This window comes from Sapajus apella, unplaced genomic scaffold, assembly GCF_009761245.1.
Source record: "Sapajus apella isolate SASKATOON/1434 unplaced genomic scaffold, GSC_monkey_1.0 scaffold36, whole genome shotgun sequence".
NCBI classification, from domain to species: Eukaryota; Metazoa; Chordata; class Mammalia; order Primates; family Cebidae; genus Sapajus; species Sapajus apella.
Window position 1 is genome coordinate 3,513,589 of NW_022436976.1, and position 25,286 is coordinate 3,538,874.

General features: G+C 37.1%; 1 protein-coding gene across 1 annotated transcript; it reads left to right on the forward strand.

Annotated features, from left to right (window-relative positions):
* The first annotated feature begins 12,266 nt into the window (after positions 1-12,266).
* Positions 12,267-12,783, forward strand: LOC116563690 (NADH dehydrogenase [ubiquinone] iron-sulfur protein 5-like). Its single transcript, XM_032296359.1, has one exon. The coding sequence runs from the start codon at positions 12,327-12,329 to the stop codon at positions 12,645-12,647; it is 321 nt and encodes a 106-aa protein (XP_032152250.1). The 5' UTR covers positions 12,267-12,326; the 3' UTR covers positions 12,648-12,783.
* Positions 12,784-25,286: the final 12,503 nt, after the last annotated feature.

Genomic DNA, 25,286 nt, shown 5'->3' on the forward strand with positions numbered 1-25,286 from the left:
TTTTTTTTCTGTAAATACTCTTGAGCTTCCTTTTGAGATACATTTAAGTTATATGAGTCTTACTATGAGTTTTATTGCATGAGAACCTAGAAACATTTCATTTAGGACTACTTTCACCCTTCTGTTTAGACATAAAACTTCTGAGCAATCTACCTGATATCCTGTGAATCATGAGATTTTCCATTCTGGATGGTGGGAACAACACTATTACTATTCCTTTGTGAGCACTGAAGACTTTACTTCATATCTTTTCAGGTGGTTCTTTTCCCAAACTCAAGTAGTTTTCTCACATGCACTGAGCAGTACTCAGCTGTATGTATAAGGGAGACTCTGGAGATCTTTGGAGTTCTTTCTTTGTATAGCTCTCACTGCTTCAGTACTGTGCTGTATACATGCCAGCTACCTTGATCTCCCTGCAATTTCAGCTCCTCAACTCAAAGTTCTGTGCTCTACCTGTGTTCCCACTCTGTGGTATTGAGGGAATGTGCTCTGTTTCCAAGTCCATGAGGGGGCGTAGTTTTAAGGGCAAGAACTTCCCAGTGCAATGCCCAGCTCCCATCTCTCTTCATTCAGGAGATTTAATGGTGTATATTTGAATTTCGTGGATGCAGAAAGAAACTAAGAGTCAATCACCACAGCAGAAGTTTAAAGGAACTCCTTTTCATTGGCCAGAGGAACTTGGGCAGGTGGGAATATTTCCTAGGGTAAATTCCCCTACTCCTTCACCCACGCTGGATTTCCAGCTCTCTGGAATCCCCTCCCACATGGTGGGAGCTCCCTCCAGGATTTCCCCTCTGGAATCCCCTTCCACACTCTTCATGGAATTCTTTATCTTCTCCTTTCCTTCTCTTTTCTCTACCTAAATAAAATCACCTTTCTGCAACACTTCTTTGGTTGATACTTATTTTTACGAGCATATGGTGCACCTGCAGTGGTCCCATCGCTTATTCTTTAAGAGATTGTAGGCCAAGAACCCACAGCATTCTCTGAGGGGAGTTGTACCTCACCAGCACCCAAGAAAAAAACCCCATTACAGCACAATAATAAATGTATATTTACTGTTTGCTCCCAGTTTCTGGCACAGAGCTCCTAAAAGGCTTGTAATTTCCTGAGTGATAGGAGTGTCTTTTGTTATTCATAACCTCTTTCAACCATATTTGAGTTTATGCTAATGAGGTGACCCTCTTATGGCTCTGAGATGGCTTCAGGGTGGGGGTTTGTTGTCAAAAGAACCAGCCTTGTCATTAGAAAGTTGGAACTTTTAGTCTGTCAACCTCCAGGGAGAGAAGAGGGGTTGCAGATTGATTTCACTCACCAGTGACATTGATTTAACCAATCATGCCTATGTGATGGAGCCTCCATAAAAAACTCTAACCCATGGGGTTTGGGAGCTTCCAGGTTGGTGAACACATTGAAATGCTGGAAGGGTGGTGCACCTGGAGAGGGCATAAAAGTTCTATACACTTTCATCCATACTTTAACCTTTGCATCTCTTCCATTTGGCTGTTCCTGAGCTTTATAACAAACTGGCAATAGTAATGACAAAGTAATTGTTTAGGAGGCCATTAAACTGAGACAACTCCAGCACCTTGGGTTCCTACAGAAGCAAATCAAAACCAACTCAATGTAAACAGTTACATGAAACTTAAGCTTAACTAATCATCTACTGCCAATCAACCTCTAAGGACTTTCACTTTAACCAGTTAAATATTTTCTTTGTCTTGTTTCCATGAGTCCCTTATAAAAGTTTTTCCCTCATTCCCCCTTAATGGAGTGCTGCTTGTTTTCTGTTGCTGCCCAATTTATACATTGGTGCATGCTCAAATGAATTCATTAAGATTTTAATTTGTTTAAGTTTATCTTTTAATAGTCTATAGAGCTCTTTCCTGTGCCTGTAAATTGTTAGAGCAAATTCTTAACCCTGAGGGGATGTCCTGGGAACCTCTTACTTTGTAGTTGGCTAAGCATGAAGGTAGGTAGTCTAGACACCCCATTAGCAACTGGAGTGGTCAGTCTTATGGTAGTGAGCCGTCACACCTGTAGAGTCTCATGCAAACTCTCAGTAGTTAGTGTCATAATGGAATTGAATTGTAGGAGCTCTAGTCTCTGCAATGGCAACAAAAGCCAAAAGAGACAAATGGGATCTAATTCAACTTCAGAGCTTCTGTACAGCAAAAGAAACAATCATTAGAGTGAACCGGCAACCAACAGAATGGGAAAAATTTTTGTAACTTACCCATCTGACAAAGGGCTAATATCCAGAATCTACAAAGAACTAAAACAGATTTACAAGAAAACAAGCAAACAGACCCATCCAAAAGTGGGCGAAGGATATGAACAGACACTTTTCAAAAGAAGATATATATGAGGCCAACAAACATGAAAAAATTCTCATCATCACTGGTCATTAGAGAAATGCAACCACATTGAGATACCATCTCACTCCAGTTAGAATGGTGATCATTAAAAAATCAGGAGACAACAGATGCTGGAGAGGATGTGCAGAAATAGGAACACTTTTACAGTGTTGATGGGAGTGTAAATTAGTTCAACCATTGTGGAAGACAGTGTGGCAATTCCTCAAGGATCTAGAAATATAAATTCCATTTGTTCAAGCAATCCCATTACTGGATATATACCCAAAGGATTATAAATCAGTCTTTTATAAAGACACATGCACACATATGTTCATTGCAACACTGTTTGCAGTAGCAAAGACCTGGAACCAACTCAAATGCCCATCAATGATAGACTGGACAATGAAAATGTGGCACATATATGCCATGGAATACTACACAGGATTAAAAAACAATGAGTTCGTGTCCTTTGTAGGGACATGGATGAACCTGGAAACCATCATTCTCAGCAAACTGACACAAGAACAGAAAATCAAACACTGTGCTCTCACTCATAGGCAGGTGTTGAACAGTGAGAACATGTGGACACAGAGAGGGGAGCATCACACACTGGGCTCTGTTGGGGGTGGCTAGGGGAACAACAGCAGGGGGTGGGGAGGGATAATGTGGGGAGAAATGCCAGGTATAGATGATAGGGGGATGGAGGCAGCAAACCACCTTGCCATGTATGTATGTAGGCAGCAATCTTGCATGATCTGCACATGTACCCCAGAACCTAAAGTACAATTAAAAAAAAAGAAAAAAAAAGAAATGAGAATTCTATTTCCCTGTTACTCACATTAAAAATTTGAATTATTTTAAACTTTATAAAATTCAATAAATCTGAAATGGAGCATCCTAAATTTACCATCTTGCTTTGTTTATCATCCTTGCCCAGTCACCATTGTTTTTCATTTCAAATTTGACTTTAGCTTGTGTGGTAGTTTTCTAACTGTTCTTCTTGTTTACATTATTGCACATTATATTCTGTCATCTGCAAACTAACCACAGTGGTCATTTTAATGTTGAAAAGCTTTACTGGCTTCTCATTACATATAGAACAAAGTCTATATTTCTAAATTCAAAACAATATTGTTCTATGTAATCTAGCATCATATCCTCCTCAATCTCACTTTCTTACATTCTTCCCATTCCCCACTCCACAAGCTTTCTAGCTTCTGCTTGAATGAGGGAAGCTCTTTCTACCTCAAGGCCTTTGCACTTGTTCCTTTCCGCCAGGCAGTTTTCTCAACTGTCTTATGAATATTTCCCACAAATATTCTATAGTTCAACCTCTCTTTTATTCAAATCTGTTCCCTCAATATCACTTCCAAAAAGAGGACTTATCCTGACCACTGTGACTTAAACATCACACCCAGGATTTCTCTGTGTCTTTCTGCTTTATTTCTCCTCATAATTCCAATCCTTCATTGACATTATTTTAGAGATTTTAGAGATAAATATATTTGTTTTCATGATTTCCTCTTTCCTCCATCAGACTGCAGCTCTACGAGGATCAGGATTTTTGTCTATTTGTAATATATTTTAAAAATTCCTGCTTAATATATAGTAGTTATTCAAAACTATTTCTTAAAATGGGGTAATTTTTATTTATTGACATATACCTGGTATTTATCAGAGTGAAATTCAATAAACAAAACAATTCATTAGGAAATGCAATTTAGATTTAAAAGGCCCCTATTGTTTGCAAATGAATTCTAATCAGGTAAGTAGTAGCAGCTCCTCAGGGAGGTAAAAGCTATCATTCGGAATATGGCTGCCCATTCTGGGCAGCTTTTTGTTTTTTTCTGATCATAATGTCATGGAAAAAGGTGATATAAGATAGTACCAATGGTAAAGCTTACATTTGTAAAGAAAATTACTCTTCAGCAATTGTTTAATGTTATCAGAACTGGATTTGATTATGGATATAGGATTTACAGCTTTAAATTTGAAGCTTTAAAGAAACCTTTAGTTTTGAAGTCACTGTAAGAATATCTAACTCTTGAGTTTCCAATTTTAAATCATTTTCTTAACTTTTAAAAGTTAGACTCTCTTCCTTTTTATCCATAAAATGGTCCTTGAATACTTGAAGTTGATTATAATAACATATATCATGTTAACACAAAACAAAGGCTACAGTACCTGAACTAATAATTTTCTTTTTGGGGATTCAGGGCAAGAGGGCTGACTAGAAGCAGCTAGTATGTACCAACCTCAAGGAGAGAAGAAAGTGTGGTCAGTAAACACTAGGTCTTCAACTGGATCATCCAAGAGTGCACATTGGAATTTTTGAAGAAAACAACACAACTCATGGAGAATGGAGAGAAGCAGGACTGGACAACTGCCCACTGGATTGGTACAGAGCCAGGGGAGGCCCCCACCTTGGCAAAATAGTGAGTGAGTGAGGGTCCCTGGAGACCACACTTATGCCATGGATCCCTGTAGGAGATCAGTCAGGGTGGTGGGAAAAAATATAGGAAAACACAAACCCTCTTCGAAGGCCAGGAGGTTTTGCAAAAGCTGTGGGAAGGAGTTATAGCTGAAGGCAGCTTAATCCTCTTACCTTGAGCTAATGGCAAATGGCAGATAACAAGGGACTGCAAAGGAGTTTATCTAGATAAGTTTGTTTACCTATTTCTCTGTAAACCAACCTTTGGTCATCCATATGCAGGACTGCCCCCTATTCAGGGAGTTGACAATATTAATTACCCACCAATAGTGTTTGCTCTAGACCTTTGTCATTACATCTGTACTAAATAAATGCAATCATCTTGGGCTTATCAGGGGCCACACTTTCTCATTGGCTGTGCTAAGCCATGCAGTCCCCTAGCCATGCTCACAAGCAAAAAAACTGTGTCTGCATACTCAATTCATCTGTCACTCAGCCATAGTCTGGGACAGACTTGGCAGACCATTTTGCAATCCTGGGATCAGGAGATCCCTCAGGAACCCACCACCCATGGGAGAGGGTACAGTGACTAGTGACTAATGCAGACCCCCAGCACAGTTGAGCTGCCTTACAGAGAAGTGGCCAGAATGTTTTCCATGAGGGTCCCCACCCCTGCCACTCCTCACAGGGCAAGGCCTCCTGACCTAGGATCTCAGCAACACCCAATGTGGGCTTTCAGCTGGTTGTAGCTATGCATTTTCTTGGAACAGAGCTCCCAAGGGTGACAGGCAGGCCTGCAAATTTTGCAGCTCCACAGCCCTCGTTCCAGCTGCTCTCAGGCTCAGGAGGGTAGTGCAGTGATTAGGGACAAACTGGTCCCCAGCACAGCACAGCTGCCTTACCAACAAACAGTCAGATGGTTTTCTGCATGGGTCCCTACTACTACTCACTGGGCAGGACTTCTTGATGTGTGCCTGCAGCATAACTACCCTGCCCCTGCCTGAACAGCCAGCACTCTGGGGGAGAGGAGCTGACACCTTCAGACCACTAAGAGGGAGCACAGATACAATTGTGAAGAAATACAGAGGTTCCACATGGCTGAGCAAGAGCCTATATACTGGCCATTATGCTTAAGCACCATCTACTGAGTCATAGCCCAAATTTCATCACAAAAAACATTTTGCTAATATACCCACCTGTGAAACCAAGGACAAAAATTAGAATTCAGCTACAAATAAAGACCCTGCACAAAGCCTTGGCCTTCTGAAAACACCCAGAAAATAAGTGAACTGACTGTATTCAAATTATACCACAGTTAAAGGGATACCAGCCCACACAAATGAGAAAGGTCCTGACCCATACAAGAACTCTGGCAACTCAAAAATCCAGAGTGTGTCCTTTCCTCCAAATGATTGTGCTAGTTCCATAGCAAAGGCCCTTAACCAGGCTGAAAGTACTGAAATGACAGACATAGAATTTAGAATATGGATAGAAATGAAGAGCATTAAGATTCGGAAGAAAGTCAAAATTTTATTCAAATTCAAGGAATCTAAGGATTGCAAGAAAATAATACAGGAGCTGAAAGATGAAATGGTCATTATAAGGAAGAACCAAATGAATCTGATAGAGCTGAAAAACACACATCAAAAATTTCTTAATAAAGTCACAAGTTTTGTATCAGTTTGCTCTTACACTGCTACAAAGAACAAAAGGAGGTGTAATTGCCTCAGATTTCTGCAGGGCTGGCAAGACCTCAGGAAACTGACAATTATGGTGGAAGGGGAAGCAAACATGTCCTTCTTCACATGGTGGCAGAAAGAAGAAGAATGAGAACTGAGTGAAGGTGGAAGCCCCATATAAAATGATCAGATCTCATGAGAACTTACCACTGTCAAAAGAATAGCATGGGTAAACTTCTCCCATGGTTCAATTACCTCCCACCAGGTCCCTTCCACCACACATGGGGATTATGGGAACTACAATTCATGTTGAGGTTTGGGTGGGGACTCAGCCAATCCATATTATTTCACCCTACCCAAATCTCATGTCCTCACATTTCAAAACATGTTCATGCCTTTCCAACAGTCTCCAAAAGGTTAGCTCATTTCAGCATTAACCCAAAAGTCGAAGTCCAAAGTCTAATCTGAAACAAGGCAAGTCTTTTCTACCTAAGAGCCTGTAAAGTCAAAAGCAAGTTCGGTATTTCCTAGATACGATGGAGGTTCAGCCATTGGGTGAATACATCTGTTCCAAATAGGAGAAATTGGTAAAACAAAGGAGCTACAAAGCTCCCCCAAGTCTGAAATCCAACAAGGCAGTAATTAAATCTTAAAAGATCCAAAATAATCTCTTTGACTTTATGCCTCACATTCAGATCATGCTGATACAAGAGGTGGGCTCCCATAGTCTTAGGCAGCTCTACCCCTGTGGCTTTGCTGGGTACAGCTCCCCTCCAGGCTACTTTCACAGGCTGGTGTTGAGTGCCTATGGCTTTTCCAGGTGCATGGGTGCAAGCTGTAGGGGGATCTACCATTCTGGGTACTGGAGGATTGTGGCCCTCTTCTCACAGCTCCAATAGGCAGTGCCCCTGTGGTGACTCTGTGTTGGAACTCCAACTCCACATTTCTATACCGCACTGTCCTAGCAGAGGGTCTCCATAAGGGCTCCACCCCTGTAGCAAATTTCTGCCTGGACATCCAGGTGTTTCCATACATCCTTTGAAATCTAGGCAGGGGTTTCCAAACCTATGTTTGTGCACCTGCAGACTTAACAACAAGTGGAAGCTGCCAAAGATTGGGGTTTGTACCCTCTGAAGCCATGGCCTGAGCTGTATCTTGGCTCCTCTTAGCCATGGCTGCAGCAACTGGAATGCAGGGCACCAAGTACCTAGACTGCCCACAGCAGGGGGACCCTGGGACCACAAAGTCATTTTTTCCTCCTAAGCTTCTGGGTCTCTGAGGGGAGGGGCTGCTGCAAAGATCTCTGACATGCCCTGGAGCCATTTTACCCATTGTCTTGATGATTAACATTTGGCTCCTCATTACTTATGCAAATTCCTGCAACCCGCTTGAGTTTCTCCCCAGAAAATGGGTTTTTCTTCTATGTAATTATCAGGCTGCAAATTTTCCAAACCTCTGTGCTCTGCCTCCTCTTGAATATTTGCCACTTAGAAATTTCTTCTGCTAGATACTCTAAACCATTTCTCTCAAGTTCAAAGTTCCAAAGATCTCTAGGGCAGGGGCAAATGCCACCAGTCTGTTTGTTAATTCATAACAAGAGTCACCTTTGCTCCAGTTCCCAACAAGTTCCTCATCTCTATCTGAGACCACCTCAGCCTTGACTTCATTGTCTGTATCACTATTACATTTTGGTCAAAGCCATTCAGCAAGTCTCTAGGAAACTCCAAATTTTCCCAGTTTTATGTTTTCTTCCGAGCCCTCCACAGTGTTCCAACCTCTGCCTGTTACCCATTTCCAAAGTCACTTCCACATTTTCGGGTATCCTTATAGCAGCACCCTACTCAACTAGTACCAATTTACTGTATTAGTCCATTCTCATGCTGCTATAAAGAACTGCTCAAGACTGGATAAATTATAAAGGAAGGAGGTTTAAGTGACTCACAGTTCCTCAGGACTGGCAAGGACTCAGGAAACTTACAATTATGGTTGAAGGGGAAGCAAACATGCCCTTCTTCACATGGTGGGAGGAAGAAGAATAATGAGAACCAAGTTAAGGGGGGAGCCCCTTATAAAACCATCAGATCTTGTGACAACTTACTATCATGAGGACAGCATGGGGGAAAGTGCCCCCCATGATTCAATTATCTCCCACTAGATCCCTCTGCACACATGGGAGATTATGGAAACTACAATCAGGATGAGATTTGGGTGGGAACACAGCAAAAACATATCAAGTATTGACAAACAGGACGTAATTAAAGTGAAGAACTTCTGCACAGCAAAAGAAACTATCAACAGCATAAACAGACAACTTCCACAATGGGAGAAAATATTTGCAGATTATGCATCTGATGAAGATAGATTCTTCATAGATTCTAATATCCAGAATCTATAAGGAACTTAAATTAACAAGCAAAAAACAACTCCATTAAAAAGTACGCTAAGAACATGAACAGACACTTTTCAAAAGAAGACATATATGTGGCCAAAAGACATATGAGAACAAGCTTAACATTACTAATAATTAGAGAAATCAAAACTACTATGAGATACCATCTCACGCCAGTCAGAATAGCTATTATTAAAAAGTCAAAAAATAACTGATGCTAGTGGGGTTGCAGAGAATAGGGAATGCTTATACACTGCTGGTGGGAATGTAAATTAATTCAGCCACTGAGGAAAGCAGTGTGATGACAGTTAAAACAGAATTACTGTTTGACCCAGCAGTCCCATTACTGTGTATAGCCAAAGGAATATAAACCATTCTATCATAAAGATACATGAATCCAAATGTTCACCACAGCACTATTCATAACAACAAATACTGCATGTTCTCACTCACAAATGAAAGCTAAACAATGAGACCACATGGGTACAAAGAGGGGAACAACAGATACTGAGGACTACTTAGCTGGAGGGGAGGAGGTGGGAGAGGATTGAAAAACTATCAGTGCCTATGTTTATTATCTGAGTGACAAAATAACCTGTACAACTAACCCCTGTGACATGCAATTTACCTATAAAACAAACATACACATGTACCCCTGGACCTAAAATATAAGTTAAAAAATAAAAAATAAATATTTTCTTTTCATTTTTTTGTATTACCAGCTTAGTTTTCTTTTTTACCTCTCACTCAGACTGTCGCAATAGTCTCCAAGCTGTATTTTGTGCATTTCATTTTTACTCATCCTAGTTATTCTCCACATTGTTTCCTAGATTTTCTTTTCTAAAGGAAAGATGTCAAGCCACTTTCTTGCTTGACAATATTTAGCAGCTGGCTTGCCATTGATTTTAAGATAAGCTCCAAATTCTCCATTGTATTAGCTATCTGTAGTTATATAACATACTGTCACAAACTTATTGTCTTATATTTTATGATGTCAGTATTTATGATGTCAATTTCTGTGGGTCAGAAGTCCAGGGATGGGTTGGTTGTCTACTCTGATTCAGAGTCTCACAAGGCTTCAGTCAAGGTATAGGCTGGTGCTGCTGTTTCAAGCTCTGCAGCTTAACCAGGGAAAAATCCATTTTCAAGCTCATGTGGCTGTTAGTATCCTGAAGCTCCAGTGAGCTGTTGGCCAGAAACTGTTCTGAGTTCCTGGCTGGCTGTTGACCTAAGACTGCTTCAATTCCTTGTTCCATGAACCTTCCCAACATGGATGCTTACTTTGTCAAAGCCAGCAAGGGAAAGAGTTTTCTTATAAGATGGACTTTACAATCTTAGGCAATCCGGTCACATCACCTTTGCCACATTCTGTTGGTTAGAACAAGCCCCAGACTCTGCCCACACTCAAGGGACAGCATCAGCCATGAATATCACAAGGTCATCTTAGAGTCTGTCTGCCACATTCGTCAAGTCATACAGTGCCCTTAAAATCTGGTCTCAATTGTCCTTCTTTTTCCTATCCCAGCACTGTATATTTTAGTTGCACTAAACTATTTTTAAGAAATTATATTGAATCACACAAACAACTGTATTTTGTGGGGGGATTTTTGTGGGGTTTTTTGCTTCCAAGCTTTTCTCCTGTTTCTGTACCTGAATTACACTTCTGCACCTTACCTGGCAAATTTTGACAAGGATCTTGTGCAAATTTCAGCTCTTCTTAGAATACTCCTGGCCCTACCAGGAAAAGTTAATAGCTCCTTCTGAACTATGTTCCTAACCCCCTTCCTATCCATTCTGATTTCGTTATGGCTTAATTTGGGGTACTTGCCTAAAATTTTAATTCCATTAAAAGTAGACAGTGTTTTATCAATACCGAACCCTCAGCACCTACCACAAGATCTTGCACTTGCAAGAACTTATACATTCGCTAATGAAGTGAACTAATATTGCATTAATTTTAAATGTTTGTTAAACTGAGTGTTTGAATGCTCTGCTGACCAAACTACTAGCAGGGCAATGTGTTTCATTCTTGAAAATTTGTACCTTTGCATTCCAAACACAACCTTGTCTGCTTCCCAGAGCTTTAAATCTAAAGTAAAATATCCAATTAATCAATCAGTTACTCAATTGATAAATCAAAGCTAGAGTAGTACTCTAATCAAATAAAATTTGTTTTCCTATCTGAGATGCTTTTCACTTTTATATTTGCTGAAGCATTACAAAATGTTGCTTCTTAAAAAAGTTATGTGACAGTATTGTTTATATTCCTATGCTCTAAAAATTATGAATAATTTTAATGTTCTTATTTTTAATATTTTAAATCAATGTTATTAGTTTTCCCATACTAATTTATTTTAATGGCATATATATAATTTCAACATTTGGAAAACTTTAGGTCTCAGGTCAAAGTCTTTTTAATTCAATCTGTTCAACGGAGGTCTTTAAGGACTTGGAGTAGATACTGCTTTAGGCTGTATATTAGTCAATAAGCAGATAGTAAAAAATGGAAGTATATTTTTCCATTGTAGAGTGATCATAAAAGTCATATAAAGACAATTTCCTAGGTAACTGAAATTAATACTCATTATTGCTAAAATGTTTTTATTTTCATGATTGAAAGGAGAGCATTTCTTAATTGGGTTATTCATATTCTGACCTCCTGAACTAGAAGTTCAGATAATTTGAATTTCTAAAATAAATATCAGTCATAGAATTGTGGTGTGATAAAACCATGCCTTTAAAGCCTGCTATAGAAAAATCAATGCTACACATTCTGACAGCTATGATTTTCTTATTTATAACTGCATTTTAAGTTACTTTTAAAAAGGTGGTTTCTTTATCTCAGTGTGCCTGCTTCCGGTGTTGCCTCTTCCACCACTCTTTTTAGATATTTAGAAACATTTAACTATTGAGGGCAGATATGATTCTGACACTAAAATCAATTTACTGCAACTTTATTACTATTACTAGTAATACTGAACATTTACTGAGCTCTTCCTATTTCCCACTCTTATAAGTCCTTTAGGTGTATAATATAATTTGTCCTCACAAAGACTATGGATTAAGGTAAATGGTAGAAGAATGATAATCTACTAGACAGATTAAATACTTTATGTGAAGGAAGCCCTGGGGTAGAGAGAGTTGGTATAAAGAAACATGGAAACAAGTTCAAAAGAGCTAGAGTAGGAAGTGTCTTGGGGAAAATGGATAAAAGTGGGAATTAAAAGGTTTGCAAGGGCCAAATCTTTTAAATACTCTGGTTCAACTTTACCTGTAGAAACATTATGAGATACCCATTGAGCACAAACAAAGCATCTTTTCTCCTTTGTTCCTTGAAAACATGGCTTTTACTTTGAATTACATTTGGTTGTTTCTGTAATTTCCCCTTCATGGACAATTCCTTAAGGATTGGGGTCCTGAAGCGGAGGCCAGAGGAGAGACAAGGGCACAAGCATCGGATAGTTACAGCCATGCCTTTCTTGGACATGCAGAAAAGATTTGGCATTAACCTAGATCAGTGGTGGACAATCCAAAGTGCTGAACAGCCCTACAAGTTTCCTGCTCGATGCCATGCTTTTGAAAAAGAATGGATAGAATGTGCACATGGAATCGGTACTACCTGGGCAGTGAAAGAGTGCAAGATAAAACATGATGATTTCGTAGAGTGTTTACTTCGGAGAAAAACGATGAAACGTATGGATACCATCTGGAGGCAACAGGAAAAACTGATGAAGGAAGGGAAGTACACCCCTCCACCTCACCACATGGGCAAGGGGGAGCCTCAGCCCTGAGCAGACACAGCTACTGATATCTGGAGGCCGATTTTCATGTTATCTCTTCTCCACTGGAAAGGTTGTTTATGGAAAACCTCCTTGTCAAAGTGTGTAAAAATAAAGTATTGCTCCGTCCTAAAAAAAAAAAAAAAAAGGATTGGACAACACCCTCATTTCTTTTTTTTTTTAAAGATACTCTTCAACATAGGTGTCAAAGTCATTTCTGTGATAAGTGTGCAATTAGCGGTGATAGATTTATGTCTCCATGTTTCATCTGAGTGTGGCCTTCTTACCTCTTTCCTGCATAGCTATTTACTTCTCCCTTCACTTCCTGCACAAATTGCCCCTGAAACTTCCCAAATACATATTTAATCATAATTTTTTCATCAGATATTCTTATAATTTTCTTTAGTAACAAAATTTAGCTTACGAAAATATTCAGTCCTAGAATGCATTGACATTGGATCCTCCCCTAAAGTGAATCTTATTGGTTTTCTTCTTAAGACATCAATATGTATTTTTCCTTTAAACATGAGAGCATGCTGCAGTTCCCTTTGATTTGGTTGCATATTGGCAAAATTAAATGAAAAGCAAATGTAGCTTTGTAAAAATCACCTCGCCCATAAAACAAGATAATGTGAGAAAGAAGGAAACGACATAACAATTAGAAGTGAACCGTCTTAGCAAGGTGATGAATTCTTTGTACAGTAGAAATATAGAAGCATCAAAGAGTTTTATCTCCCTCTGAATACTACATCACATAGGCATGTGTAAATGCTAACACACCTGCCTGAACATTGAGAAAAACACAAAGGCTCCATCACTCATTCTTACACTGGGCTCAATTGTTACCCTGAGGTGCTGTAGGCACTCATGTAGCACTGCGTATTTTAAGACATTCAACACCTTGCACGAATGTTCCTGTGCCAGAGTAGATTATTCAAAATAATAGCCTTCAGTGGTGCCTGTATACTTCAGGGGACTGCCTAACCCATTGTTTATTTCAAAAGGAGAGTCAAGCCCCTGAGAATAGACATCACTAATCACATTTCGAAGTTGTACCAAATCCTCTAAGGAAACCAGAAGGTTGAGAGGAAGTTAAGCATTTTGTCTGGGGGAACTGCATTCAGAATTTTAACTTAGAAAATAATCAATAAATAGACAATCCAAGAACTAAGAAAAGAGCATATTGATAATGCAAGAAATTGTAAGAAGAAAAATATTTATTCAAGCCTGATTTTTGGGTGAGAGAAAGAGCCATGAGCAAGACAGAAAGAGAGTGTTTTCCTTCAAGGCATTACAAGAAAATCTCTACCAAAAATTTCCTCCTTCAGATTGTTTTAATTTTCTTCAACTAAAAGCTGTTATTTAATATTTATAGTTCATTTTGTAAATAATTTTGAGGAACACAGTAGATCATGTTTTGAGGGGTGGGAATCAAAGTAATGGTGCAGTTGAACCTGCACATCTTAGAAGTGTGGCCCTCTACATCTGAAAATATATATCAACTTTACTAGTCTGCAACTTCTAGTATGACTGTAAGTCAGAATTATTCTTCCTCTTCTTCTAGAAATTATATAAGACCAACAATGAAAATACATAGAATTAATTTTCAGAGAAGTCTGGAAGTATATAATCTGCCAACTTCAAAATGTATGCAGGGATTCCCAGGGGCAGCCAAACCCCTAGAGGCATGCAGGAATATGTGAAGTGTAGGAAGCATGAAGAAAATGGCAAAAGGGCTTGGTGATGGCAGGTCTCAGACTGATGAAAAAATCTGCTTACGGAGGCCAAGGGCTCACCTTGAAGATCAAGCCATATATCCTATTTGCAATAAAGAATGAGAAAACTAGCATGAGCAGAGTTTGTAACAAAAGCCTTCCTAGCATTGGTTTAGATCAGAAAGAAGAAATAGGAGTCATACCATAGAGATATATTTGTTGGTAGCTGTCTATCTCTGTGAAAGCAGAAAAATAGAGAACCTCTGAGTTATAAATGCTGGAAGAGTACCTTGCCTCTTTTCCTTAACTTCAAATAATTCACTCTAGGAAAGTTCATATCAGCCTCGGATAAGAATTAATAAAAAACAAACAGTGCTGGCCCCAGTTGATACAAAGATAAATAAGAAAAATTATAGAAAAGAGCTGCATTGCATACCAACAAAAGTGAGTAATCAAAAATCATACAGAACTACAAACAAAAAAGTTTTATTGTGGAAGACATCAAGAAATAGTGTTTCCATTACCCATTCTTGAGACAGTTACTAAATGGAGATCAAATTTCAACCAACCAAGAGATTCTGTAACTGGAGATATTTTGGCATAAGCACAGGGATAATTAAACATATTTTACTAAAGAACTAACACTGAAACAAATTTAGAGATGAAAGTGGCAGAATTAATGTAAATGTCGTATGCCTGATATAATAATTTAGCAATCAAGTAACTTCTATATAAATTAGGAGGACAAAGAAGAAAAAAGATGAAAAGACAGTTTCCTGATTGTCTTTTGTTTAATAACTGGAATATGCATTTGTTTTCATTTTTTCATTAGGGTAGAATTCACATACAGAAAATGTATCCTTTTTATTGTAGAGTTCTACAACTTTTGACAAATGCATGCTGTCACATAAAAACCAAATATTATTCCATATCAAAATAGGGAATAATTCTATCACACACACACACACACACACACACACACACAGACACACACACACACACACACACACACACACACACACACACACACACACACCCCGCTTCAAATCTTCCTTTGCAATCAAACACGCTCCTCTACTCCAGCCCTTGGAAGTCATTGATGTTTTCTGTCTCTATAGTTCTACCTTTTCTAGAATATTGTTAAATGGAAACATAGAGTATATAACAATTTCCTTCCTTCCTTCCTTCCTTCCTTCCTTCCTTTCTTCCTTCCTTCCTCCCTCCCTCCCTCCCTCCCTTCTACCTTCCCTCCCTCTCTCCCTCCCTCTCTCTCTTTCTCTCTTTCTTTCTTTCTTTAAAAAAATCCCTTAACTCCAGGACACATAGGCTTTGTCCCATGTTGTCTTCTAGAATCTTTGTAGTTTTAAGTTTCAGATTTAAGTATAAAAGCTATTTTGAGTTTATGAAGTGGGTAAGGTACACATTAAAGTTTATTTTGTGCATAGGGTATCTAAATTTTTACAGTAACTTTGATGAGAAGGATTTTCCATTCTCCATTGAACTACCTCTATACCTTTATTGAAAACCATTAGTCTATATGTCTGAGTCTATTATATTCAGTTTTCTTTTCTGTGGATCTGTACCTGTATCCTTTTCAGTACCACACTGTTTGATTACTGTAGTTTTATAGAAAATTCTGAAATCAGGTAGCATGAACCCTTCAAGTTCATTCTTCTAGTTCAAAATTGTTTTGGTTATTTTAGTTCCTTTGCCACAGACATTTTAATGGATTAGCTTGTCTAATTCCTAAACATACCCCCATGGCTTTTTTTTTTTTTTTTTTTTTGGATGGAGTCTTGCTCTGTTGCCAGACTGGAGTGTAGTGGTGTGATCTCAGCTCACTGCAACCTCCACCTCCTGGGTTCAACCTATTCTCCCGCCTCAGCCTCCCAAGTAGCTGGGACTACAAATGTGTGCCACCATGCCTGGCTAATTTTTGTACTTTTAGTAGAGATGGGGTTTTACCATGTTGGCCAGGATGGTCTCCATCTTTTGACCTCATGATTCGCCTGCTTTGGCCTCCCAAAGTGCTGGGATTACAGGTGTGAGCCATACCTCCCAGCAGGATTTTTATTGGAATTTTGTTGAATTTATAGATTAGTTGGGGGAATTTAGATATCTTACTACATTTGTAATTTAAATTTTTAAAGATTTGTTGAGGGTTATTTTGTGGCTCATATGATCAATCTTGAATATTCCATTTGTAGATGAAAATAATGTGTATTCTGGGGTATATTCTATTCTACACATACTAATTAGGTCAATTGGTTGGTAGTGTTTCTCTGATCTTCAATGTTCTTATTAATTTACTGTATTTTCGTTTTATCAATTACTGAGAGAAGAGGGCTAAAGTCTCTAAGTCCACGTTTTGTTTATTTCTACTTTCAGTTCTGTCTGATGTTGTTTTATGCACAGTATCTTGAAGATCTGCTGAGAAGTGGATATATGCTTTTTATCAATTGATCTATTTATCACTATGTAATAATATTATCTAATATTAATATAAGCACTTTAGCTTGACTAGTGTTTGCATAATATAATTTTTTCTATCCTCTCACTTTTAACCTGTCTTAGTTTTAAATTGAGTTTCTTAGAGACAGCTTATACTTGTCTTGCTTTTAAATTCAATCTGACAATCTTTGCCTTTTAATGGGTTTGTTTAAACTTCTTATATTTAATGAAATTATTGATATGGCTAAGTTAATATTTAGTATTTTTATTTTTGCTATTTTTTTCTTACTATTTTTCTTCCCATTTCTGTTACATTTCTTTTTTATATTAATTGACTATTTTATTTTATTTTATCTCTAATACTGATTTATTAATTACATTTTAAAAATTAGTAATTCTCATAGGATTTGCAATATACATTTGAAGTACACATTTAATGAATTTGGCTTCCTTTAAAGAATATTATACTACTTTTTGTATAGTTAAGAATCTTACAAATACATACATTCAATCTATTCCTTTTATTTATTTATTTATTTTTGGTAATGTCATATAGGTTACTTTTATGTTTCCTCTAAAAGTCAATACCTTACTACTCTTTTGCTTTATATAGCCAGTTATATTTCAGAGTAATTAAAAATAAGAAAAAAATGGACTTCATGTATTTACCTTCTTATGCCATTTCATTTCTCTGTTTTTTGTTTGTTGACTTAGATCCAAGTTGGTTTATAACTAATACATTTTTTTCTGCCTGAAGTCATCCTTAAATATTTCTTGTTTATGAATCTCCTGGCAAGAAATTACCCGTTTCATGTTTCTGAAAATTTTTAAATATTCCTTTCCTTTTGAAAAAAGAACTTAAGTATTAATTTCTGCATTGACAATTTGTTTCAGACTTTAACAACATAATTCCATTCTTCTTTCAGATCACATATTTTCTGTAGAGAAGTATGCTGTAATTCTCTTTTCCTTTGTATGGGATGTGCCATTTTTATCTAGCTGCTTTTAAGCAAGGTCTTTTTACTTTTTTGTTTTCAGTAGTTGCAATATTAGATGTCTAGGCATTTCTGTTTTTATCGTTTTGTTTTGTTATTTATCTTGATTGCTGTTCTCTGATGGTCTTGGATCACATGTGCATTTTTTCAAGTTGAAAAGTCTTGGACTACCTCTTCTCCACTATTCTTTCTCTTGGTTTTCTTTCATCTGTGGGAATTGCCACTACACTTATGTTACGTCATTTCATATTATCCCACAGCTCTTGCATGCCCTGTTCCTTTTAAAACAAAAACAGAAACACTTCCTTTTCTAATTGCACTTTTTTTTTTTGGCTCATTTTTTATTAACCTATCTTCATGTTCACTAATTCTTTGTTTCAAGTCTGCTTATATGCCTTTTGAAGGCACTTTTCTTCTCTGTTACTGTGTTTTTTCTGTATAATATTTTTATTAAGTTCTCCTTCCAAGTTTCATCTTTTTATCTAATAATGCATTTCATTCACCTTTTTCACTCAAGACAAGCATATTGGTCATAGTTATTTTAAATTCTCTTTTATAGTTTAAATGTCTTTGTCATATCTGAGTCTGGTTTTGTCAGTCGCATCATCTCTTGGCAGAGGTTGGGGTTTTTCCCTTCTTTTTTGTGTGTCTTTTAACATTTTTTTCAGAGCTGGACATGCTATATAGTGCAGTGGAAACTGTGGTGTGTAGCTTTTCTGTGTGAAAGTGGGACCACCTCATTCTTTACTGTGATATAAGAGGGTTATTCTCCATTGTCCTGGTTTACTCTCATTCTCAGGTATGTACTATGTCACTGATCTCGGTGGCTGGGACCTTCTCAGTGATCTTGTGTCTCCCTTACAGAAGACCTCTAATGGTCTGGGCCCAAGAAGTATTCCTGTCTCTCCCTAAGGGTAGATATGAGTAGATTTTATTTCTGTTCCCTACCCCTAGAAGCAGTGAGTCCTCACTTGTGGTTGATGCCCTTTATTTAAACAGGTTAAGGCTTGTGTTCCATAGGTAAGATAAGGGAGCAAGATCTTGGCAGGATTTTGTATCTTTTCTACTAGAATGGTTTTATTTTCCTTTCAGCCTGAAACCCAATAGAGCCGTTTTCAGGTATCTTTCCCTGCCCCAAATATTTCCTGTGGCTACCTTGCTGTGGTCCATGGATAAGAGCTTGCTAGTGGGTAAAAATTACCCCCTGTACAGCCCTCAGGGGTTTGTTACTTCTATACTAATTCACTTTATACTAGCCTTTAGAAAGTCATTAAAACTTTAATTGAATTATTCTTACAGGCTTGCATAACATCTGGCATCTCTCTCAAGAAAACAACTCCTTACCTCTGTGTCTCTTTGAGGGTTCTAACTTACTGAGATTTTTATTTGTGATTCAGCATATCATCAATAAATTTCTACAAGTAGACATAAAACAGGCAACATTCTTTCACCACAATACTAAAGAACAAACAGAAATTATTAAGAAAACATGAAAACAAATGAAAAATGCTACTCAGCCTGTAAATGTAAAAATCTCTGTGATGGTTAATGTCAGATGTCAACTTGACTGGATTGAGTGATACCCAGATAGCTGGTAAAACTTTATTTTGAGGCATGGCCAAGGCGTTTCCAGAAGAGATTTGCATCTGAGTCAGTGAAAGTAAGAAAGACCAGCTCTTACTCGGTGTGGGAGTAGGCACTATCCAATTGACTGATGGCTCAGACACAACAGAAAAACAGAGAAAAGGCAAAAGTGTTCTCTCTCTTTTAGAGCTGGGACATCAACTTCTCCCATGCTTGGACATCAGAATTCCAGGTTCTCCAGCCTTGAGACTCCAGGATTTCTATCAGTCATCTCCCCTCACCCCCAGGGTCTCAGGCCTTCAAACTTGGACTGAGCCATGCAACCAGCTTCCCTGGTTTTTCCACTTGCAGATAGCATATGATGAAACTCCTCAGCTTTCATAATCATATGAGCCAATCTCCATAATAAATCCCTTTTCATGTATCACTCTATATATCTTATTGGTTCTGTTCTCTGGTAAATACTGACAAATAAAACTTTATAACAATTAATGAGTAAAAGGGAAATTTCAAATGAAATTAAAGAAATTATATTAAAAAGTGCATGTACTACATGCATACATTCAATACATATGCTACTACTACATATGTACTACTAAAAGCATTTACAGAGGAAAACTCATAGCATTAAAAACTAATATAAAAGGAAGAAAAATAAATGAATTCAACATTCGTTAACTTTTTTTGAAAACGAAAAATGAAACCTCTAAAGGGAAAGGTTATGGAATTGTTATGAATTGAATGTTCCTACCTCGACCCCCTAAATTCATACGTTGAAATCTTAAACCTTGATGTGATGGTTTTAAGAGATAGGGCCTTTGAACGGTAGATAAGTCATGAAGGTAGAGCCTTATGAATGGTATGATAGAAAATACCACGGAAAAAGACCATAGAAAGCTTTCTTGCCCTTTCCACTATGTGAAGACACAACAAGAAGGTGGCTATCTACAAACCAGAAATCAGTCCCTCACAAGGCACTGAATTTATTGGCACCCTAATCTCAGACTTCCAGCATACAGAATTGTGAAAAATAAATTCTATCAGTTACAAGCCACCCAGCCTGTGATATTTCATTACAGCAGCCTGAATAGTCTAAGATAGGTTGTGGCACGCAGAATTCTAAAATGGCCTCCCAAGACTTTCTATCCTAAACTCTGAGACTGTGAACATGATATGCTGTCTGTCATTCCCTGATTATATCATGTTACATGTCAAAAAGATTTTTTCTTTTTTCGCAGATGTACTGAGGAGACCGATCCATTGAGTTTTGAGTTTATCAAAAGATAATTTATTTTGGTGTACCTATCCTAATCTCATGAGACTTTTAAAACCAGAGAGTTTTCTCCATCTGATAGCAAAAGGGAAATTCAGAGAGAGAGATTTAAGGCACAAGAAGGATTTCATGTGCTTTTGGTGTCTTTGAAAGTGGAAAAAGCCACTTGGAATGGACATTAGAGGGCTCTCTAGGAACTGAAAATGACCCTAGCTAACAGAAAATTAGTAAACAGGAACCTCATTCTTATAACCCTGAGGAACTGAATTCTGCTAACGACCTGAATGAGCCTAGAAGGTGATTCTATCTCAAAGCCTTCAGGGAAGATTCCAGCCCAGCCCAGCTGACCCCTTTGCCTCAGCCCTAAGGAGAGAACTCAGTTGAATCTGTCTACAATTCTGACCACAGAACTATGCGATACTAAATGAGTTTTGTTTTAAGCTTCTAAGCTTTTGTGATTTGTTATTTGGCAATAGAAACAAATACCAAAATATAACAACAACTATAGACAACGGAAAAACAGTACAGTAGATAAATAAATAAATAAGCTAGTTATTGAGAAAGCTTATAATACAGATAAACTGTTCATAAACTAACCAATAAAAAAAGACAAAAGATAGATATTATTCTGCTTGGTGGAAAATAATAATAGACAGGAATGGAATAAAATAACAGAAGATACTATTTTGCAGAAAAGAGAGAGGATAACATATCTTCATATTTATTTTATCTGCCTAAAGAAACTCTGAAAGAATGTATAAGTAACTATTAATAATAATAACTAATAACTGAAGGTGAGGTGGGAGTGGAGGCTGAAAACTGGATCAATGGCAATTGTGAGAAAAAGTACATATATATTTTATATATCTGTAAATTTTGTTCTTGAGCTATGTTTTTTTTTTCAAAAAATCAATTTAAAAATAATGATTGCACAAGTAAATTCTAAAACATTTCTAGATTACTTCGTGACCTACGTGTCTGCTGGTATGATTTAATTATATGTATTTCAAGAAGTCTTATTTTAAAACAAATATAGTTCTTTTTATATCATTTTTATGACATTAAAATAAATATATGCCAGACAGGTAACTGCCAAAGCTGACATACCTTCAAACACCTAGGAAATGGTTTTATTTTTTTGTTTTTTTTTGACAATACTATTTTAATTAAACAAGATGTCCTTTGGAATGGCTAAGATGGCAACATTTAGAAGTCTCTTTTCACTCTTCTGTGGAAAGTGTGGGAAATGAATAATGGACATAGGTAATTAAAATGAGAGATTTTGAATTACCTAGGATGACATTCAACAATACCAAGAAGACATACTTGGGAACATGCAGAAAAATCAAAAGTCTACTTAATAGAATGGGAAACAGAAAAAGAAATAAGAATGAATCTTTTATTTAGACATGATGATAATGATATTCCTTCTAGATTTGGATCCATAGTAAGAAAAAAGAGTCTCATTATATGAGGGAGGAGATTATTCTAATATGATTAATATGGCAGGTTGATAAAAATAAGAAAGGGATGTGATTGACATTGTTTTTGTAACTTTTTATCCTAAAATTCATCATGGAGAGAATATAGAGGAGGATATAAATGTCTTCATAATGAATATATGCAGAGACCATATGGTAGAATTATAGCTCCCAAATGGCATCAATTTCTACATAGTACTCTAATTTGGAATATTACTGATAACCTAATTTTGGATCTGTTTCAATCACATCATTATATTTATCTTCAAAAGAACCAAGGGAATGCATAAAAAAAGGCAATCGAATTTCAGTCTGGTGGCTATTGAATGCATTTAAGAAAAATAAATAAATGATAAAAATTGCATGGAATGTAATGATACATGTCATGAGGAAGAAATAATACAGGCATATGGAAGAAATGATAGATTCTATAACATCCTGATCAATGTTATTTTTTAAATCCTTTCTTCTTCCTAAAATGGGTAATCTCTGGGAAAATTATTAGAACAAGGACTAATCATAAGTAGTGAGTTCTTTTGGAATACCTGCACATACTGCACGCACACACGTGCGCGCACACACAAACACACAAAGCTTTTTGTTATAGCCAGAGATGGACGTAGGTAATAAAAAACCAACTCATCTCTACTTACAATAAAGCCCTAAAATAAAGAACAAACCTTATTATAAGGACATGAAATTTCAAATGAAAGTATAATTGGCTTGCTGCATTTTAAGACTGCATTACTGAGCTACAACATTATTGTGGTAACTTTATTACATACATTTAAAAATAAGCTTATTGTCAAGCAGTTTGGAGTCTCTGTCTCTTTCTGTCTGCCTCATCATTCACCACTCCTATTTGCCTCAACTTCACCCTGATGAAGAACAATGCTCTCTTCTGTTTCCCTGCACAATAGGGATCAAAATTTATTGTCAATTTCCCACAAAAGGTGTCACCCTGGTCATTACAAAAGGCTCAGTCACAATTATTGCAGTGTATCGTATTCAAACCTTTAAATTTTTGAAATTTTCCTAATTATGTAAGCATCAATTTTTAGGTAATAATATAATGAAGAAAACCTTTTTCTGCCATGAATGCTCAAAGGACTTCTGGCTTTATTTAAACGGCCAAAATCAGTCAGAAGAAAGTTTTACTAAATTTTAAATATTAAAAAAAATTACTGTTAAAATTTGTCATAATTATAGAACAACATCATTTTAATTTTAGTTCCATTCTGGTGAAATATGGCCAAAACAAAAGAGTAATGTTCCACTTGAGGAGGAAATGTTTTTTATTCTAGGTATGAAAACTACCCTTAAACCAAAATCAAACTTGATGCAAACACAGTATTTAGGAGTTAATTTATGATTCTAACATGCAAATTTAGAGTAATCCAGTTTTTGTATTCAGACTTCCTGGGCTCAAATTTTGATGCATCGTTTACTTAGCTATATGACTGTTTATAACTTCTCAACTGTAAGATGAAGGTAAATAAATAAATACACATTTCACAGTATTGTTATGAAGCTTAAAGGAGGTAATACTTGAAAAGTGTTTTGTTCAGTCCCTGGGAAATTAATTAGCATTCACTTAATGCCACTACTATTATTTTATATATAAAAAAGAGTCATCTAGGGAGGACATAAACCACAATGTCTCTTTTAAGAAAAATTTATTTTCCATTTGTATGTGAAATGGGGCAGGCAGGGAGCGGAGGTGAGGAGAAAAAATACTTATGACACACAAAAAAAGAGCATATGCCAAAGCCCAGAGACTTGTCATACTGAAAGGCTTTCAATACACAGTTGTATATAATATCATCACATCCTTATCCCTTGAAAGCTTTGTCAGAAACCGTACATATTTAAAACTAACAAAAAATCTTCATGATCTTCTCTTGCCACTGTACTATATAGCTCCTACTCTTTGTAGTCATATATCTTTAAATAATTAAACCTGGATGTCACATTGATTTTCACAATGTATTGTCGCATTTTAGTGATAGTCATATTGTCATTGTTTAAGCACCCTCTCAAACTATGACAATATACATATAATAAAAATATTCTCACTATGTATATCACTATATTTCTTAGACGTAGTTGAGTCCTTATCCTCATTAACCTGCTTGTTACTAATCCATCTTTGGTAGCTTGAGAGCTATCTGTAGCAACAGCATTCATACAATAATAATTCTCTCATTTGATGTCCATGTCCTTACTGTACTTTTCTCCTGCCCCTCTGGGCTTTCTCTTTTTACCATTCACTTTGCAATCTCCTAAAATATTGATGTTCTTTACAGACATATCTACTCCTTCTGTTCTCATTCTGACTGACATCCAAAGGGCATTTCACCCACTTCCATGTCCGCAGATCTACACTTTCTACCTGGGCTTATCTCACCAGCTCCTGACAAGTCTATCCCACAGACTTCTGAAATGTCTATTTAAATGTCTCCAAGCTCCCCAGAGTCGGTGATTTCAAACAGAATTCTTCTTTCACCGGCTTTTGCCCTTTAAAGTTACTCCTAAATTTCCCCAGCTCACCAAATGATCACCACTATGGTGTTGTTAAGAGTCCCAGGAGTCATCCTTGAATACTTCTTATCCCTTGGAATCAGCATCCTATCATCACTAATCTCTGTCTCTTAGACTTCGATTTGTGTGTGTCCACTCAGCTCCATTTTTAGGATTAACACCAGAATCTAGCCACAAGAGTTCTACTTGGACTACTTGCAAAGCCAATTAACTGCTCTTCCTAGCTCCATTCAGCCTTTCCCCACTCATTTTCCATCTTTTTTCAAACATCACCCCTTTCAAAATAAAAATCTCATGAACATTTCCTATAGTACACATTCTTTAATGTCTCCCTGTAGTCGCTACGATGAAGACCAAAATTGTTTTGCAGTTTGACCCTTGTTTATAATTCTAGGCCCATCCTTTGCCACTCTTCCTCTGGCAAAATGCTCTCATATCAATCTTATTTTTCTGTTTCTTAATTGCCCAGGCATTTTAGTGTTTCAAGATTTTTCCATAGGTGTTTTTCCTGTCTGAAATGCTCAAATGCCGCCAGTCTCTAACTAATAAGCACAATCGTTGTCTTTCTTAGGTTTGCTATCACTTCTTTAGGATATTTTAGGGATTTTTTT

Bases quoted from the DNA above. Each gene is read 5' to 3' on its own strand.
- LOC116563690 (XM_032296359.1), top strand. From the start codon at position 12,327: ATGCCTTTCTTGGACATGCAGAAAAGATTTGGCATTAACCTAGATCAG.